General features: G+C 49.1%; 1 protein-coding gene across 1 annotated transcript in view; it reads right to left on the bottom strand.

Annotated features, from left to right (window-relative positions):
- Positions 1-2,990: 2,990 nt before the first annotated feature.
- The window catches only part of LOC144128227 (phosphatidylinositol-3,5-bisphosphate 3-phosphatase MTMR14-like), a 108,958-nt gene continuing 93,473 nt past the window's right edge, over positions 2,991-18,475 (bottom strand). Inside the window, exons 17-20 of the mRNA XM_077661461.1 lie at positions 18,105-18,240; positions 16,197-16,361; positions 7,012-7,116; positions 2,991-3,270 (exon numbers count right to left, since the gene is read on the bottom strand). Coding sequence (XP_077517587.1) covers positions 3,042-3,270; positions 7,012-7,116; positions 16,197-16,361; positions 18,105-18,240 — 635 coding nt within the window. The 3' untranslated portion in view covers positions 2,991-3,041. The remainder of the gene's footprint in view (positions 3,271-7,011; positions 7,117-16,196; positions 16,362-18,104; positions 18,241-18,475) is intronic.

Below are 18,475 nucleotides of genomic sequence, written 5' to 3'. Positions count from 1 at the left end.
CGAAAAGAACTCCAGTCGCAAATGCACGGCGCAGCAGCTGATGCCGAAGCATATCGGACGTTCTGCCTGGTCTTGACTACAACCAGGCACTAATAAAACGATGCAAAACTAAAAAAAGAGCTTGAAGGAAAGGAGGCAGATAAAATCAGAATCAATTCCACTTGAGCACGTCTTGAGGCGCAGTCACCGTAAAGGCCGAAAAACAACGCAGCGTTTTTTCGGTGCAGCATCAGCGTTTCTTTTACCGTTGTTGCCGCTTCAGGCAGCAGGAGAGGGCGATCAAAAGCACGAGGGCGTAGGAACTGGTTGTCCAGACGGGCGTTAGACGTTTGTTTCGTTCACTGTTGTTCCGCTCACGCACGAGACGCTTTTTCCTCCTAGAACGTACAAATGTGGTTGCACGACAATGCATATTTCTTGTCTGTAAATAAGTGTCAATACAATCAAATACACAAATTCTATAAATGTAAATGGCTGTAAACACAGAGTTGGAATGTATATCAGCAGACGCATCCAAAGTATTGTATTTGCTATTGCTGGAAAGAGTTGTAAATATATGTAAATAAATGCACGTGAATGTCCCCTTCTTTTCTGCAAACGAGCTTAAAATTTCCCACACTTCGCACAAAACTGAAAGCAGCAGCCGCGCTTGCCATAATTAACTGGGGCCATTTTACTGCTGCTGCGAGGACACCTCGTCAGCGTCGCGGACCACAGCATTTATCCGCGCAATACAATTTTCGTTAGTCATGGTGCCACGAAACGAACAAACGTAACAACTTGCAACGCTCTATTCGTCTGGCAAGGAACAGCATCCTCAAGTGATAGGCAGAGCAAACGCCTGAGCCCACCTCTGCAAACGGCGAGCAAAGCTGCTGCTCCAGCCGATTGTCGTTGGAAAAAGCGCTGCGCCGCGGATGAATCGAGAGCTACGGAAGAAGGGCTACGATGCAGAAAACAGACAGACGCGTGGTGTAGGTCTGTAGTATAGGAGCATGAGATATAAGGCCACCACACCGCGACCGTTGGCAAGCATGACGAAAGCAGTACAACCATCTTGGCAGCGCCGCAGCGCGGTAACTGAAGTGAGGCGTACCGGCGGCTCTAACTGCGAAGCGGGCGATGTGTCTGGCATTGTAAAAATAGAGATGACGCTGGCCGAGTAAAACTTTCGCTTCAATAAGAATTTCCATTGAAAATACGACTCTGGGTTTCCCTGACATCCTTGCTGCCCAGCTTGCCACCATGTTGCCGGGATGTGAGGTCAAAAACGCAACTTTTTACCTTGGAGAAGGCGGAAAATATGTCCGGAACCGATCGTCCTGGTAGCGCCGCTTTCGCCCTGGCCGACGGCAAAAGCGGCTGAATCCGCTTCGCTCGCCAGGTTTTTGGACAAGTGTGAGCGGGCCTTTAGAGTGCGGCAACGCCGGCTTCTCTGCCTCACGAGCTTCTTCACGCTCTAGCGTTAATACTGCTTGAGCGCATTGAGCTGGTGTTAGCTGGTGCGTTGATTGGGCGTAATAACAAAGGCACAATAAAGCGAACGTACTGAAGGCTTTACGGAATGCAAAGTGCGTCCTGGGAGCAATAAAGCTTCACTTCAAGGCTAAATGCCACACTCGGGCAGCAAGACACCGGTCGTGCAGGTGTGCATCCACAGAACTTGTCGCTTGCTACGACGTCTCAGGGAGGCCAAGCCGGCTTAGCCGAGGAGGCACGCACGGAGCAGCAATTTCAGTTCTCAACGGGCTCGCCATCTTCGCCTTGCGGTCACTACGACTTTTATCCACTTCATTCACTGCGAGCATCGCAACGAAATGCGAAAATGTTTGACCGAGATAACTCAATTTGTGTGCCATTTATAAAGAGGAACACGATGGCAAAGCTGAACCGCCGCGGCTGCCTCCCTGCACACTAATAGATTTAGGTACGAACGTTGTTACATACGCTAAGCGGGCGGTCGGGTGAGAGCAAGGACAGAGGGCGCTAAGAACATGTTGAAGCAATATCACTAAAAGAAATACCACGAATCTTTTCTTCAAAGAAAGTGAAACTGCACTGATTTATGCGCATCATCCTAATCATGTTCTGTTGTTTTAGGTTACCAATTTCTTTTAATTAGTATGACAGAGTGGCAGCACAATTTCGGTGACTTTTAAAACAAATTTTTAAATTGCGTTCGAAGACAATCGGCTATGGCATGGGTTTGGTCGCTTCTTACGCCACTGTCTACAATCGCGGACAAAAGCTTTGCTTTTGGTTTTTTTGCTTTATGGGGGTTTAACGTCCCAAAGCGACTCAGGCCATGAGCGACGGCGTAGTGAAGGGCTCCGGATAATTTCGACCACCTGGGGTTCTTTAACGTGCACTGACATCGCACAGTACACGGGCATCTAGCATTTCGCCCCCATCGAAATGCGACCGCCGCAGCCGGGATCGAACCCACGTCTTTCGGGTCAGCAGCCGAGCGCCAGCGGACAAAAGCAAATGACCCTACCGATAGCCGCACTTCTGCAGTCTCTACACCAGTAGCGCATAGTCAGGCGGCGCCCGCATGCAGTGCGGCTTGGTTAGGAAAGTGGAGGGGAGGGGGGTGGCAGTAAGTTATTTTTGTCCCTGATAGGACGCGGATCTTGCTTCAACTGCTGTTGCTGCGGCTGGACATGCCGTGACACTGTGCGCGCTGCGTGACGGCGATGCGGGTAACGTCTGGCTAACCGCAGCGCCAACCCGTGTTAACAAGCGCAAACCAGCTTTTGCGGGCCCCTGATTACCGACTGGTACCGCGGATGAGCTGCGTATAACAGGTATTCGCACTTGAAACAGACACTGGTATTCGTTCTACAAAAAAGGAAGACAAATGAGAAAAGCGACGAAGTGTGCCGTAACGGCAGACAAACACCAAAGACGTCAGCAGGTTGAAATTCGCAGGCTAGCCTTTATTAGAGGTACACGCGATATCAGGGAATATGTTTCAACGCTACCCTTGCAAGTACATTGCCGCATGCAGAACTGAAAGTGCGTAAAATATTTCTTGGGCTTCAGAAGCAGCCCCCGCCTGGAAAAAGCGCTCTAGCAATAGAAAGGAGTCTTCGTGTCCAGGAGCTCGGTCTCCGCCCCGCACGTCGGTTCGTCTTGTCCGCCACGATGCTCTGGTAAGGTCTGCTCACCATGCGACGAACCGCCTCTAGTCGCTCGCGACGGCGCTGCAGGAGCTCTGCGCTAGACAGCAGCTTAGACGAAGTGTCGGTGGGCTTCTCCAGAATGTCGCTGTTGAAGCATACGATCGTAGAGGTATTAAACAAGAGTTTTTGGCACCTTTAGTGGAGGCGTACATGCATGTACTGAAATTCCTCATACTAAACACAAAAAAATATCGGGTGCCATACTGTAACTGTGCAAGAAAAACACGTTCGCGAAAGAAACAATACAAATCACCTCGTTGGAGTCTATTTCGCATATATTGAGTCAGAAGGGAACTAAGTCGCGCGTAAAGAACACTGCGAGAGTTAGCTTATAGCACAAATGTAGTTCCCCAATCTTTATACAATTGTTCATGCGATTATTTTATTTTCTGCGTCTCCAACGTGCTGACACAGTGTCATACGGACGACCTAAAAAATGCGCAATTGTTAGCCGAGTCCCTTCCCCAAGAGAATAGGAGAGCGCTTTTACAAGCACATCGTGGGTGCTTTCTGATGGAGACGCGACCAGAGACTGAGGAGAGTGCACCATGCGATTGATTCAGCTACGATGCGGCTTAGCTGTTTTGAGTGCGCCCCAGTAGTTCCGAGTGCGGTATCGGCGTTAAAATAAAAGAGCCTGAAAAAGAGGGAAGGAATGGTTGGTTAGGGATTGTCTAAATTTCACTGGCAATGCTTGGGAGCAGCTCATAACGCGATGTACTCGAGCAGGAGTAGATGACATGATGAAAGATAATAATAATTGGTTTTGGGGGAAAGGAAATGGCGCAGTATCTGTCTCATATATCGTTGGACACCTGAACCACGCCGTAATGGAAGGGATAAAGGAGGGAGTGAAAGAAGAAAGGAAGAACAGGTGCCGTAGTGGAGGGCTCCGGAATAATTTCGACCACGGGGATCTTTAACGTGCACTGACATGGCACAGCGCACGGGCCGCCTTAGAGTTTTTCCGCCATAAAAACGCAGCCGCCGCGAGCTCCTTTTCTGAAGAGCAGACATTTAGCCGGAGCGTGTAAAGCCAGCAACTTGCTCAGGATATGAGGGTAGCAGAGCCGCATGAAGTGGGGAGCACGAAATCAATTTTTTTTTGTGGTTCTTACGAAAGTTAGTAGCGAAGTTTTCGATATAGTGGTTTCGGCGATTTAATTTATTCTCACTACAGATTGACTGCAGCGGGGAAAATAACGACAATTAGAGGCACACATTTACAGAGGACAAAAGTATTCGGATCCCGGCAGAGGCTGTATGTTTCCGCAGAAACCAATTATTTAAGATGAATTGAAATTTTTATTTTCATTGAGGGGCAACTGCTTCACGTTTTGAGAATTTCGCGATATTCAATGATGCTAATCTATATAGGCTGCAGGTAAAATATGTAAAGTTGTTTTTGGGGCCTAGCGTTCAAAATGTTGATATAATCAAATAAATCTTAGGCTTCTCGCTGCATTTTAGAAGTGCGGAGAAACTCGATGGTGACGTCACAGACGGGGAGATTTCAAAATTCCTCTGGCTCGGCCATTTGTTCTGCCAAATTTTCGTGGTAGCGCTGCTTTTTTTCCCCCTAGAACAAAGCGCTTCTGCGGTTTACCGGCAACGTTGATGGCGTTTATACCTCCGTTTATAGTAAATGTCTTTTTTTTCTTTCTCTGTGGACGCAGAAAAAAAACCATTTCTCTTCTGCTTTTAGGTTCGTTTTGCTTTTAAGACATTCGTTCCGGAATCTGGAGGTATTAGCGGTCTGAGCCGTTAACGCAAAGCTGCACCGTAGCTTTCCGGCCTATACGGCTTTTTATCGTCTTGGTTCCAATATATTCTCAAATTATTAGCCTCATCAAGCAGCAGCACTAAAAGGTCAATGTAGCTGTGCCACCGCGATGTGGTCACGTATTTGAATACGTGTGTTCTTTGATTTCCCTTATGACTTTCCAAATTCTGACGGCCAAGCGATGCTTGACCGACCATGGAATCAACTCTCAGAAGGGACTGCAACTGCGAGTAGCCTAGCATCAGCGAACGTAGATCCGTGCATTTCCTCGTGAAGGCCATAACCACAGTTCTTCCCTGGTTAAGATAACATATCTGTGCGCACCAATTACAAAATGTCGAGTAGCGCTTTCCGCGGCGGCACTCTGCAGTCTGGCGTGAAGGTGATGTATTCCAAATGTAGAGGACCAAATCAAATTTTCAGCTTGGGTGTGGATTTCGCATGCTTGCCGCATAATGGTTTATCGGGCTGCCTCAAGCTGAATAGCAACTTGAAGGATAAAGTAATCTAGGGTGCTAGTATTGGCGGTGGCGCAGACACGTAGCCAGGATTTTTTTTGGGAGGGGCCCAGATCCGTGCCTGCAGTGGTGTATCATAATTAGCGTGAATACTAGCAGTGAAAAGGTAGCAAAGAATGTGGATCGCCGCAGCGGTTTTCTTTGAATTTTGAGCCATGAAAGAGCGGTGACGAGGTGCTATCAGCGTCAGATGAGAAATAAACGTGAGTGCTGCCGCTGGAACAGCAGAACAGCTTACTTCAAGGAGACTGAACACTAGAGCGCAATTGATTTACACTTCTCTGGTGTGAAGATCTCTGCGTGGAAGTGTTAAGAGACAACCCCTGTATTTCTTCCCCAGGAACTAGGGGCGTGCGTATAATACTTTTTCCAGAGCGATTCCAATACGAATAGTGTATACTATAGTTTTGCTATCGCATCGAATGCGAATCGAATAATGAGAGAACAGAAACGAATATTTGTTTATGAATACTCGCTACTTGTGCGAATATTCAATGAGTAATCGTCACAAATAGCGAAACGCTGGTTTCGCTGTAGTACAGCTCTGTCTGCTAAAATACGCACAACTGATCTCCATTTGGGAGGTCGCAACACGAAGTCATTGTACTAACGTTATTACTGTCATGTTATGCGCATAGGAAACGTGCTTTAGCTCTTGATAACGAAAAAAAATAAACTAGCGTCTCATCTCAGAGCATGATACGGGCGAGAACTACGTTTGAGGCATGGCCCCCGAGGTCGGGTACCAAGGCAAGATTGCTGAACCAAGGAAAGATTGCTGACGAACAGCACTCCGGTGCTGAACCCTCCATCCCTCGCATACCGATTGCGGCAGCGTTGCACTCTGCGTGTATGGTCCTTGTTATAGGAAAAATTGTGGAAGAAAAACACGGCAGACCTTGTTCGCACTTCGCGCCAATTATTCAAAAAATATTCGAAAACTTCAGGACGCATTCAATTCGTACCGAATAATTGAGCGTACACTATTGCAGTCGTCCGAATAATCGAATAGGAGGATATCTGACTCGTTATCCGATATCTCAGAATATTTGCACACCCCTACCAGAAACCAATATTCGTGCTTGGTTTTAGATTGCCGTTATCCTGTTCGCGATGAAATTGACGCTGTTTGCGTATAGGACAAAACGGTTAAACGTGCGAGAAACGATTCAGGAAAGCGCTAACACGAAGCTGGGCCCTACCAAACAGAAGAAGAGTGCGTAAGCCACGCCAGCACTGACGACTGATCGTGGATAGTGGCTATATAGTTCACCACATTCTTGTCTAGAACGCTCGAATAGCTCGCTCCGGTAGGCGGCAGCGACATCTGCAGACAGATTTCTAAGGCAGGAAGTATGCGCGATTCATTACGAAAGTTCAATCATGGTATACGGTATTCAGGGCAGTCCGAAGCGATGTCTTAATGAAGCCAGTCCATTCTGCAGCAAGCAGTTAGAGCGCATTAGGCAGGTGTGTCAAACACTAAAAAAGAAGCAGTGAACGGGAAGCCAAAGTGTCTTCTTACGGGCGGCTCCGGGGGCTTGGACTCTGGCTTCGTCCGTATTTCCTCCTCGACAGCAGGGAGGGTGGAGAGCCGCCCACGGATCCAGTCTCGTTGACGACCTGCCAGCTATAAGGGTGCGAGAAAAACGTAGTCAAAAAGGAAAGTTGTCTATCCACTATGGGAGCATGACATCTATTTCCAGATAATTCAGGATTTTTTTTTTTACTTTTCCGCAGAAGAAAAAGAAGAAACGCAACGTGGGTACCAAATAGATAGATAAAGAGGAGGAGGGAAAGGCAGGGATGCTAACCAGAAAGGGGTTCCGGTTGGCTACCCTGCACTGGGGAAGAAGGATTAGAGGACTAAAAGGAGGAAGAGAGAAGAGAAAAAAGGCATAACACACACACGCACAACGCTGTCACAATTTGTCACTCAATCCAGTCGCTCTCAAGTAGGCAAAGAGTGCCTTGTTTGCCTTCAGGGCAGTCGACTGCTGTGGCCACGGACCGAGGATCTTTTGCTCTGTTAATGGGCGAGAATCGAGGTGGTCCAGGGCACAACACAGTGTATGTCTTGCACTCGCAAATGCAGGGCACTCAGAGAAGATGAGCGATGGTCTCCTCACAACCACAGCTCTCACAGGCAGGGCTGTCGGCCATCCCAATCCAGAAAGCATAGTAATTGGTAAATGCAACACCGATCCATAAACGGCATATCCGTGTTGCGTTGCGACGTTCTAAGTTACGTGGAAGACGAAGGCGCAGTTAAGGGTCCAGTGGCTTGAGGCGGAGGTTGCAAAACTCTCCCGTGTTCCACGCTGAAAGTGTGAGCTCCAGCGCCAAAGGGCGAAGCCCACACGCAGCGTCAGGTCTCGATATTGGGATCCTCACTGGAAGTCCGTCGTTGTGAGCAGAACGCGCAGCCGCACCGGCCTGGTGATTACTGTTAATACCACAGTGTCCTGGCAGCCATTGAAAAATGATGTCATGACCTTTGGATACTGTGCCGTGGTACAGTAGACGGATCTCAGGAACAAGTTGTTCCTTGTAGGGCTTGAAGGGCTGCTTTAGAGTCGGTGAAAACCGTCCAGTCATGTGGAGGTCTTTTGCTGATGAACTCTACCGCAGCCCATAAGGCTGCGAGTTCCGCACCTGTTGAAGATGTTGGATAGGTCGTCTTCACTTTCATGAAGATGGATCTGGCCGGTATCACCACCGACCCCGCAGAACTGGTCGAGTGAACTGATCCATCTGTGTAAATATGTATGCGGTGACTGTGGTAAGAATGCAAGTGATTCAATGTCAGTTGTTTGAGAGCGGGCAGTGATACACCAGCTTTCTTTGTAATGCCAGGAATATAGAGGTGAACCCGAGGTTCATGAAGACTCCATAAGGGTGAGCTCGGTCTTGACGCAGGGGTGAACTGCGATGGAAGATATGCGCGATGGGCTTCAATGACTTTGGAGAATTCAGTACGCGCCCTAATTATTGGGAGTGTTGCGAGGTGATGACAGGGAACCCGTGTGAGGTGGCGAATATGTGTTCTCATGGTGTCAACATCAATGTATGTAGTAACAGGATGTTACCGGCCAACAAGAACAGTTGCTGCTGTTGATGCACATTTAGGCAGTCCAAGACAGATACAGAGAGCTTGCGTTTGCACACTACGAAGAGTCTTGATATTTGTTTTTCTAATGGAACCGAATATCGGAAGACTGTACCGCATGTACCCCAGAAATAGGGAACGGTACAGTTGTAGCATCGAGCGCACTGATGCGCCCCAGGACTTTCTCCCATGTCTGGGTTCCTTCATGTCTGGGTTCCGACGGGGCCGCTCTTCTATCGACAACGTGGTTTACCTTGTAACGTCGGTGCACCACAGCAAAAGTTTGAAAAGATTGATCGTGGCATTGTTTTTGGATATCAAGGGCGCGTACGACAACGTAACGCATCAGGCCATTTTGGACGCAATGGAAGCTGCTGAGATCGGAGGCCGCACGTTCAGCTGGATACGAAGCTATTGATTAGAGAGGTCGTGTTTTGTCCTGACTGTAGACGGACCAACGTTCTTACACCGAAATTCGCTCGGAGTCCCTCAGGGTGGAGTGCTGAGCCCAGTTCTCTTCAACCTTGCTCTTATCGGCCTGGTCGACGTATTGCCACAATCTGCTCAGATCTCGGTATATGCAGACGACATCTGTATTTGGGCATCAGGAGTGACCCTTCCTGAAGATCGTGCAAGACTTCAAAAAGCGGCATCGATATTGACATCTTATCTTCGCTTGCAGGGCTTGAACATTTCGACCAAAAAGTGTTCACTTGTGGCGTTCACACGCAAAATAATGTCACGTTACACCATTCGCATCAATGGCGAAGCCATTCACTATGAGAGAAGCCACAGATTCCTTGGTGTTGTCATCGACAGGAACCTCTGGTGGAGTCCACATATCTACGACATGAGAAAGAGACTAATTTCGATTGTCCACGTGGGTACCAAACATTTAAATATTGCAACCGCAGTACGCTAGAAACCTTGTGCACAGCACGGGGCGTTGCCTTTGCCGTTGTAATGCGCCGTACCGGAAAACTTTCTCGTTGTGCGGTCGCTCAGAGCGAATGCTGCCCACGGAGACCAGAGGGCTGTGGAGTGAGTGTATAGGCTCGAATGGTTCGACTGGGAGGGTGAACGGGTTTAGCCATGAGCGGCGTGGAGTAGGGTGCGGTACAGGCCGGGTGAGGCTAGAATTGGTTTCAGTGCGCGACACCGACTGGATCGGCTGCTAGAGACTATTGAGAGAGAGCTAAAGGCTGAACTTGTAAACGTATTTGCTTGCAATAGGAAACATTGGTTGCGCTTTCTTGACAATCACATGTAAGAAGACAGGACAGGCGCAAACTAACAACGGAGGTTTATTCCAGAAAAAACACTTATATATCATGCCATACCAGCGCAGGCGCATCAGGGTATCAGCAGCGTAACAAAAGAACAACCCAAAATCAGAAAAAAACCAAAGGCGTGGCTCACCTAAACATACTATGAAGAAAACGTGCCTCCTTATTGTAAAGTACGACTGATGTGTCACTGATGCATGCTTGTCCCTTCTTTTTTATATAATATGACTGAAGAAGTTCACGTGCTTTTTCATTACTGCACTTGCGCAGGATCTTAACTTGGTGGAGCAAGGGCCTGCATTTATATTCTAAGCAGTGCATGGGTAAATGACGTTGCTCCTGGTTTTTAATTGATCTTTCATGTTCTCGGATTCGCACGTTCAAACATCGGCCCGTCTGGCCTATGTAGGTTTTGCCGCATGTCAGGGGAATCTGATAAACAATGCCAACTTGGCAATCTAAATAGCGGTTCTTGTGTTTCACGCCGCAGCCACCTTGCTTCGTTCTGGCGTGAAGTCTCCCAATGCGGGCGCAAAGGCGACTCAGCTTACAGGGAGCCGAGAAAACGAGTGGGACACCATGCTTGGTTGCTATCTTCTTCAGATTATGTGCAGTTCTGTCAACATATGAAATTACAACTGGTTTTGAAGCTTTGTTGGCAACATCAGAGTTTACTTTTTGGGGCGCTTTTAGCCTCTTTTCGAGCGTTTCAACCACTGCCAGCACAACCACATCGGGGAAGCCAGCCTCTTTCAGCCTGGAAATTTGCATGCCGAAGCTAGCCTGCATGGCATGCGTACATGACTTCTTCAAAGATTGCTCAATAATCTGCTTAGCAATGGTCCTTTTGGTGATCTTAGAGTGGCCTGAATCATATGGTAATAGTTGTTTTTGTGTGCGAGGGCAGAAACAGCAAAAACGTGCTCTTTTCCAAAGGTAAGTTTGAGGTCAAGGAACTGCAGAGTGTTATTAACAGGGAGCTCATGTGTAAAGGTTAGACCTAAGGCATTATTCTCAAAGAGATTTAAAATGTCTGCAATGGCATCGTCATACATACAATCATTTCGTACTTTCAGCAGCACAAGAAAATCGTCAACATACCTGAAAACGTGTGCTACTTTGTCTTTGTCAAGTACACCATACACGGTGCGGTCAATACTCGATAAAAAGATATTGCATAAAACTAGTGCCACGCACGACCCAATGCACACTCTCTGTCGCTGCAAAAAGGTTTGGTTGTCAAAGGTGATAAAAGTGGCACTGAGATAGAATTCTAAAAGAGCTAGGAAACTGTCTACCGATATGTCTGCTGAGTTTTGGAAATCAATGACATCATTAGCTTCAATGCAGCTACGCACTGATTCAAAAAGTGGCTGGTGAGGTATGGAGTAGAATAAATCTTCTACATCAACTGAGAGCCCAAATCCGATTGAGTCAACTGTCTGCAGAAGCGAAAAAACATCTGAATTCTTCGTGGCAAAAGGATCATCAATATGCAACATGTTCAAATGCTTCTGCAGAAAGATACTAATTTCATGTTGCCATGTGCCTTTCTCGCTAACAATGGCTCTGAAGGGTACATCAGCCTTCTGCGTTTTAGCGGAAAAAAACACAGACAGGCAGTCGTTCTTGCTGTTGTTAACAACATGAGACAGTTTGGCTAGCTCTAGCTTATCGCATAAAGAGATTGCGGCTTGCTTTACGCGTGAACGCTTCACGGGTACCTTTTTAAAGTTCTTGAGCACAGCCGCAGTTGCTTTTTCATTGAAAAGTCCGGAGGGCAGAACGACGAATCCACCTTCTTTCTCAGATTCAATGAACTGGAGGCCATTCCTTACGAAGAAGTCGTAAACAAAGCATGTTGGGTCTTTCTTGTAAACAGTCTTGTTCACCGACTTTTCCAAGCTGTCAACGCCGTCCAATAGGAACCTTTCCTCGTCTTCCGGACCTGCTTTCCTTGATAATTGGCGATTCATGGCTAGCCATTCATGGGGTGCCAATATTGGTTCGAAGCAAAATTTCGGGCCTTTCCGAAGTAGTGACGACACTTTGTCTGGGACCGCAGCTCCACCCAGACACACCAGGTTACCTCGCTGGTGTTTGCTCTTTTTTTCCAAGCGGGGAAGTACCAGGTTGAGCGTTTGCCTCCAGTAGAATTCCGTAGTCTGAGCTTGGCTTCGAATGGTAAACATGCGCGGACAGATATGAGATTTCCGTTTGAAGGATTCCACAATTCTTAAGCAAAACTACAGGAAAAGTTGGAAGCATAATTTTCAAGTTGGAGAGTATGAATTTCTTTCTTTGAACTCGATTCACAGCCGATGTTTTGGCGCCCTATCCACACAGACAGATGCTAGGAAAGAGACCTGCTTCTCTTCCACAGTGTGTAAACACCTTTTAAACCGCCCGGACAAATGCAGGGGTAGAGTTTATTATCTGCCTCCTTTGAGGGAGCCTATAAATGCAAAGACACAGACAAAAATTAAATCAGTTCATATTAGCATCGTCAGGTGCTCTTTTTGTGCGTCCGTATATTCTTTGAAAAAATTCCGTGCATTTATTCATAAAGCACGAACTATCGCTTCCTAGCCATGATAGCCGAAAAGACATGCGTACGAATGTATCCCTGAAGATTATGCCACATTAAACATAATTTGTTCAGGAAAAATTGCAGAACTGCCGGCCACGCAACGCGTTGGTTCACACACATAGCACCAATGTTTCTCCAAATCACTTTGCAGGAGCTAGCATCGCTGACACGTGGGTATAATTTGTTGCCGCCATGAGCGCCGCTGCTAGAAGCTTCGCTTGGGAAGTTTTGCCGATGCTTCACTAAGACACCGGCCCATTTGGTTTCGCTTTTGCCCATTCTTCGTTAATGAGATACTACACCGAAAGTAGAACTAAAGGTATTACTGCCATCGCTCCCCTTGTGCGTCGAGGTCTTTTTAGCTCTATATTGCAACGGATCCAAGCCAACGCCCTCTCTCTGCCTTTCCTCAACTTCAGCCTCACTTCTCAAGTGCTACCGTCCGGCATCTGCGTCGCTACGCTATCCCCTCTCGCTCCTTGCCACGTGGCTACGTTGCCCGCTACCCCAGTTCCAGAAACCGCCGCACCGCGCCGGCAGTCTCTTCTGTCGACCGACACCTTCACAACCATGATGGCTACCGACCTCCATCCCGATCAAACTGCCAAGCTTCGTGCCCTTCTCGAATTGTTTTCGGATATTTTTGACGTGAACAACACCGCGCTGGGTCAAACTCTCGCCGTCAGGCACCGCATTGAAACAGGCGATGCCCCTCCCATCCGCCGCCGCCCTTACCGGGTCTCTCACGCCGAGCGTCAAGTAATCAATGCGGAAGTTACTAAAATGCTAGAAAAAAACATCATCGAACCCTCACACAGTCCCTGGGCCTCACCCGTCGTCCTTGTCAGGAAAAAGGATGGCGCATGGCGTTTTTGCATTGATTATCGCCACCTGAATAAGATCACTAAAAAGGACGTGTACCCCCTGCCGCGTATCGATGACGCGCTTGACTGCCTCCATGGTGCCAAATTCTTCTCGTCCATAGATCTTCGCTCCGGCTACTGGCAAATTGCTGTAGATGAACAGGACCGTGAGAAAACCGCTTTTGTGACTCCTGATGGCTTTTATCAATTCAAAGTTATGCTTTCGGATTATGCAACGCACCAGCCATATTTGAACGCATGATGGATGCTCTTTTGCAAGGCTTCAAGTGGTCCACCTGCCTGTGCTATCTCGATGACGTCATTGTCTTTTTGCCCTCGTTTTCCTCTCACCTCCCTGACCTTTCTCAGATCCTTTCCCTCTTTCGTCATGCTGGCCTGCAGCTAACTCGTCTAAGTGCCATGTCGCGCGCAGTCAACTCGCCATCTTGGGTCATGTCGTCGACGACACGGGGGTGCACCCTGACCCTGATAAGATCCGAGCCGTTAAAGACTTTCCTCAGCCACGTTCCTGTAACGCCGTCCGCGGCTTCTTAGGGCTGTGCCCCTACTTTCGTCGATTTGTTGAAGGCTTCGCCGACATCGCCCGCCCCTCACCGACCTCCTGAAAAAGGACGCCACCTTCATCTGGGGACCCGACCAAGCACACGCGTTTTCCACCTTGATATTGAATCTTACTACCAAGCCAGTTCTGGCCCACTTCGATGTGACAGCTCCCACTGAAGTCCGCACAGACGCCAGTGGCTATGGCATCGGCGCTATTCTCTCTCAGAGGCAATCCGAACAGCACCATGTCATCGCCTACGCCAGCCGCCTCCTCTCCGCCCCGGAGCGCAATTACTCAATTACCGAACGTGAGTGCTTAGCCCTTCTATGGGCGGTTGGGAAATTCCGCCCATATTTGTACGGCCGCCCTTTTACGGTTGTCACCGACCACCATGCGCTCTGCTGGCTCTCATCACTGAAAGATCCTACTGGCCGCCTAGGTCGCTGGGCTTTACACCTCCAAGACTTCGACTATACCGTGGTATATAAGTCCGGTAGGCTACACACTGATGCTGATTGCCTCTCCCGATACCCCGTTGACTCTTCTGATCATTCTGGCAGTGACTCCGTCGCTGACCTCTTCTCGCTCTCTGCTCTTACTCACCTTGGCGATGAGCAGCGACGAGATATCGAGCTCCGCTCTATTATTTCCCGCCTCAGATCCTCTCCATCTGACCCTGCCCTGCGCCGGTTTGTACTTCATCATGACACACTCTACCGCAGAAGCCTGAACCCCGCCGGTCCAGACCTACTGCTCGTTGTCCCGAAGCATCTGCGCAACGACGTCCTCCACGAGCTCCATGACCTCCCCACTGCTGGACATCTGGGCGTCTCGCGTACTTACGCCCGCGTGCGTCGTCGATTCTTTTGGCCCCGTCTCTACCAGTCCGTCCGCCGCTATGTTCGTGCCTGCGACCAGTGCCAGCGCCGGAAACGTCCCGCCACGCTCTCCGCGGGTTTGCTCCAGCCTGAACCATTCTATCGTGTTGGCTTGGATCTTTTGGGCCCGTTTCCGGAGTCCACCTCCGGAAACAAATGGATTGCCGTTGCTACAGATTATGCTACTCGCTATGCCATCACGCGGGCCCTCTCCACCAGTACTGCTACCGATGTGGCCGATTTTCTCCTCTACGACCTCATCCTCCGTCATGGTGCACCCCGCCAACTTCTCACCGACCGCGGCCGTTGCTTTCTCTCTAAAGTTGTCGACGACATTCTCCGTTCCTGCTCAACAAAACATAAGCTAACCACCGCCTATCATCCCCAAACCAACGGTCTTACAGAGCGCCTCAACCGCACTCTCACGGGTATGCTCGCAATGTATGTACGTTTCCCCGGACCATCGGGACTGGGACATTGCCCTTCCATACGTGACCTTCGCCTACAATTCTTCTCGTCATGACACTACCGGTTACTCCCCGTTCTATCTGTTGTACGGTCGTGAATCCCAATTACCTTTGGACACGCTGCTTCCGACATCTCCTTCCCCGCCTTCTGAATATGCCCACGACGCTATTGCCCGCGCCGACCACGCCCGCCAGCTGGCTCGCTCCCGCCTACAAGCCTCGCAGGCCTCACAGCAGGACTACTACGACCGCCGCCACCGCATGGTAACTTTTTCCCCTGGAGCCCTCGTCTTGCTTTGGTCGCCCACACGCCGTGTCGGGCTTTGCGAAAAACTAATGTCCCGCTATGTTGGCCCATACCGTGTGCTCCGCCAGGTCACCGCCGTCACCTACGAGATTGCCCCGGCCTTTCCGGAGACTACCTCCGGTGCATCTCAGAGTGACGTTGTCCACGTGTCTCGCCTCAAGCCCTACGTGTCGCAATCCCTTGCCCCGCCCTAATTTCCACCGAGACGGTGGTTTTTGCGACCGGGGGCCATGCAACGGATAGAAGAAGAGATGAATGAAGACTCTCGGAGGCGCGCGTGCTCTGGGATTCGGTGCTCTGTGCCTGGTGCTCTGTGCGGGCCGCCCTGTGCTCTTGATCTGTGTACTGTGCCCGGGCGTTCTCGCGTCGTTCCCGCCTGGACCACGTAACAATATTTTCGATTCTCGATTGTCGAACATAAAGAGCCCCCCTCTTTCTCTCGTCTTACACGCCACGCCAGAAGAAAACCAACGGCCACTTCCGCTTGCTTTTCATACATACTCTCCGAACCCCGCTCCCTTCGCGCCCTTTGCTGCTGAAACTGGGCGTAGTTCGGGCAAGTTCTCGCGCATAGAAGCTCTAAGAACACGCAACTAAAAGGTGCATATCAGGGCGGAGCATTAAAGACTCCAGCAAATGACTGACCTTCCGTCACCGAAGGAAGAACAGCCCGACGTATGGCGCTGCCGCACTGAAAGGGTGTCCCAAGGTGATGCGGCGGCCCCTGTGGAGGGGACCACGACAGCAGAGTCGTCCTCGTCGGAGCTCTTCGCGCTGGAGGCGTCCTCCCCGCCTATGCGCACGCCGGCTCTGAGGGAAGCAGAACAGAGAATTTGCATTGGAAGTGTTCCGAAAATAATCGGGCGAACACAATGCCGCAACCCCGTGCCAAGTCTCACAATTTGTTGGCTCTGAAATGGAAGCTGCCGCTGTCTCCATCCGACCATGACAACGTACTATACTCTTATGCAACGTGTCACTGCGCAGCAGACCCTAGTCAAACTTAAAAGCTAATCACCTATTTTAAAAATATTATGACATATGTCCGTTTGCGTCAGTGACTCAGCAATGAAAATCCTCAAGCAAACGAGGGTTTCTAATCGGCGTTACATTTCTTGATTTGGTTTGAATGGCGCAAAGGCAGCATGAAGGAAAAGTACCAAGGCTAAGGTGTTGGATCCACATGAAGTGATGTGAAAACAATGCTGGCGAAAAGGGGCCAGGGACCTAAGAACAGTCTAGGGGACCTGCGTTTCCTCTTGCACACTATAGATCGCCTGAAAACGTTATACGACTTCTACAGCAGTGCCGACAAATAGTGAGAACGAGCGTGCCAGTGAAATTACGTACATTATGCGCTGACCGAGGAAACCAATGGCAAGCTGCTTTCTGCTGACGTAGCCGCCAAGTTCATACAACCATAGCGTTCCGTTCCTGTAGATAACACTTGTAGAAGTGAAGTAGTCCTAGCATTTACTTTCAAGGGAGTAAACACTTGCACTATGTTTAACTTTTTTTTTCTGAAGTGTGCCTTCACTCCTGCTAAACTAGGTTAAGGAGGATAAAGACAAAAAGCCACGCTCGCGCCATAAATCAAACCAAGGAAATTTTTGTGTTGAGCTGGAAGCGTTAACTCTTGACTACGGTTTGAAGAATCCACTTTCTCTTTACGGCTCTTTCTTGATGTCTGTCAGGTAGCAATAGAATAGTCTCTTCTTGATACAATCAGATAAATTTTACCACCTCTTGATTAAAATTGGACGTAAAGACTGAAAAGGACTCTGCGTGAAGCCTCAGGGTGAAACCTCACTGCCAAGAAAGACGAATTCAAATTCGAGTTCCTTCAACATATGCATGAAAACATTCCGGCCCGCGGCGGTCGAATTTCGATGGAGGCGAAATTCTGCGATGTTAGTGCACGTTAGAGAACCCCAGCTGGTAGAAATTTTCGGAGCCCTTCACTACGGCGTCCCTCATAGCCTGAGTCGCTTTGGGACGTTAAGCCCGCGTAAACCAAACCAAACAAAAGATTTCGCGAAGCTCGCTGCCAAACGGAAGAAGCCGTGCGGTCTGAGTACAGGGGTCGTCATCCTGCTTTTAGACGTGCGAATACCTAAACCGGTGAAAAACGCAACAAGGAGCGAAAATTAAAAAAGTTGACATTTTAAATGCACGTGCTGTGAAAACGAAGCTTAACGGAGTGCCTCAAACAATAAAACTCGCCGTCCGGGGCAGCAAACGGCAACAATACAAATGCCTATTGCGCACAAGCAGATGTCAAGGAGTCATTCAAGTTCAGTAAGTTTGGTTCGCGGGCGTTAAACGTCTCAAAGCTTCTCAGGGTATTGGGGACGCCGTAGGCTCCTGATATTGCGGCCACCTTGCGTTATTTAACGCGCACTTACATCTCAAAGAACACGGGCCACTTATCCATCGAAACTCGACCGCCACGGCCGGGATCGAACCCGCGTATTTCAGGTCAGCAGCAGAGCGCCATAACCACCGAGCCACCACGGTGGTTCAAGTTCAGTAGAGCAAAACCAGACAACTTGCCCATGGTCGAAAGAACGCTGCTCTGTGGAGTCGGAAGGCACTTGAAAGTACACCGACGGCTCGCCGAGGTCCCACCCGCTGGCAGAGCCACTTTCTCTGGCAGTGTAGCTCGTGCCGACGTCCAGCTCCTGCTCCCCTGCGTTAATCAGCACCATGAAAACTTTTCTACCTCAACAATATAATAATGACACGCTAAGTAATGGAGGCTGCTAGATCTGGCCTCAGCGCAGTATAGTAAAAAAATAACAGCCAAGTAATTCGGCTGAAATATTTTAAATGTTTTGCGAGGCTGATGCGTACAGGTTAAGACAAAAGTGCCCTAGTATTCTATTACTCATCAACCAGATGGGTGATGAGGACATAAAAAACGG

The sequence above is a fragment of the Amblyomma americanum genome, chromosome 1 (assembly GCF_052857255.1).
Source record: "Amblyomma americanum isolate KBUSLIRL-KWMA chromosome 1, ASM5285725v1, whole genome shotgun sequence".
NCBI classification, from domain to species: Eukaryota; Metazoa; Arthropoda; class Arachnida; order Ixodida; family Ixodidae; genus Amblyomma; species Amblyomma americanum.
This window is presented reverse-complemented; position numbering and strand designations above follow the sequence as displayed.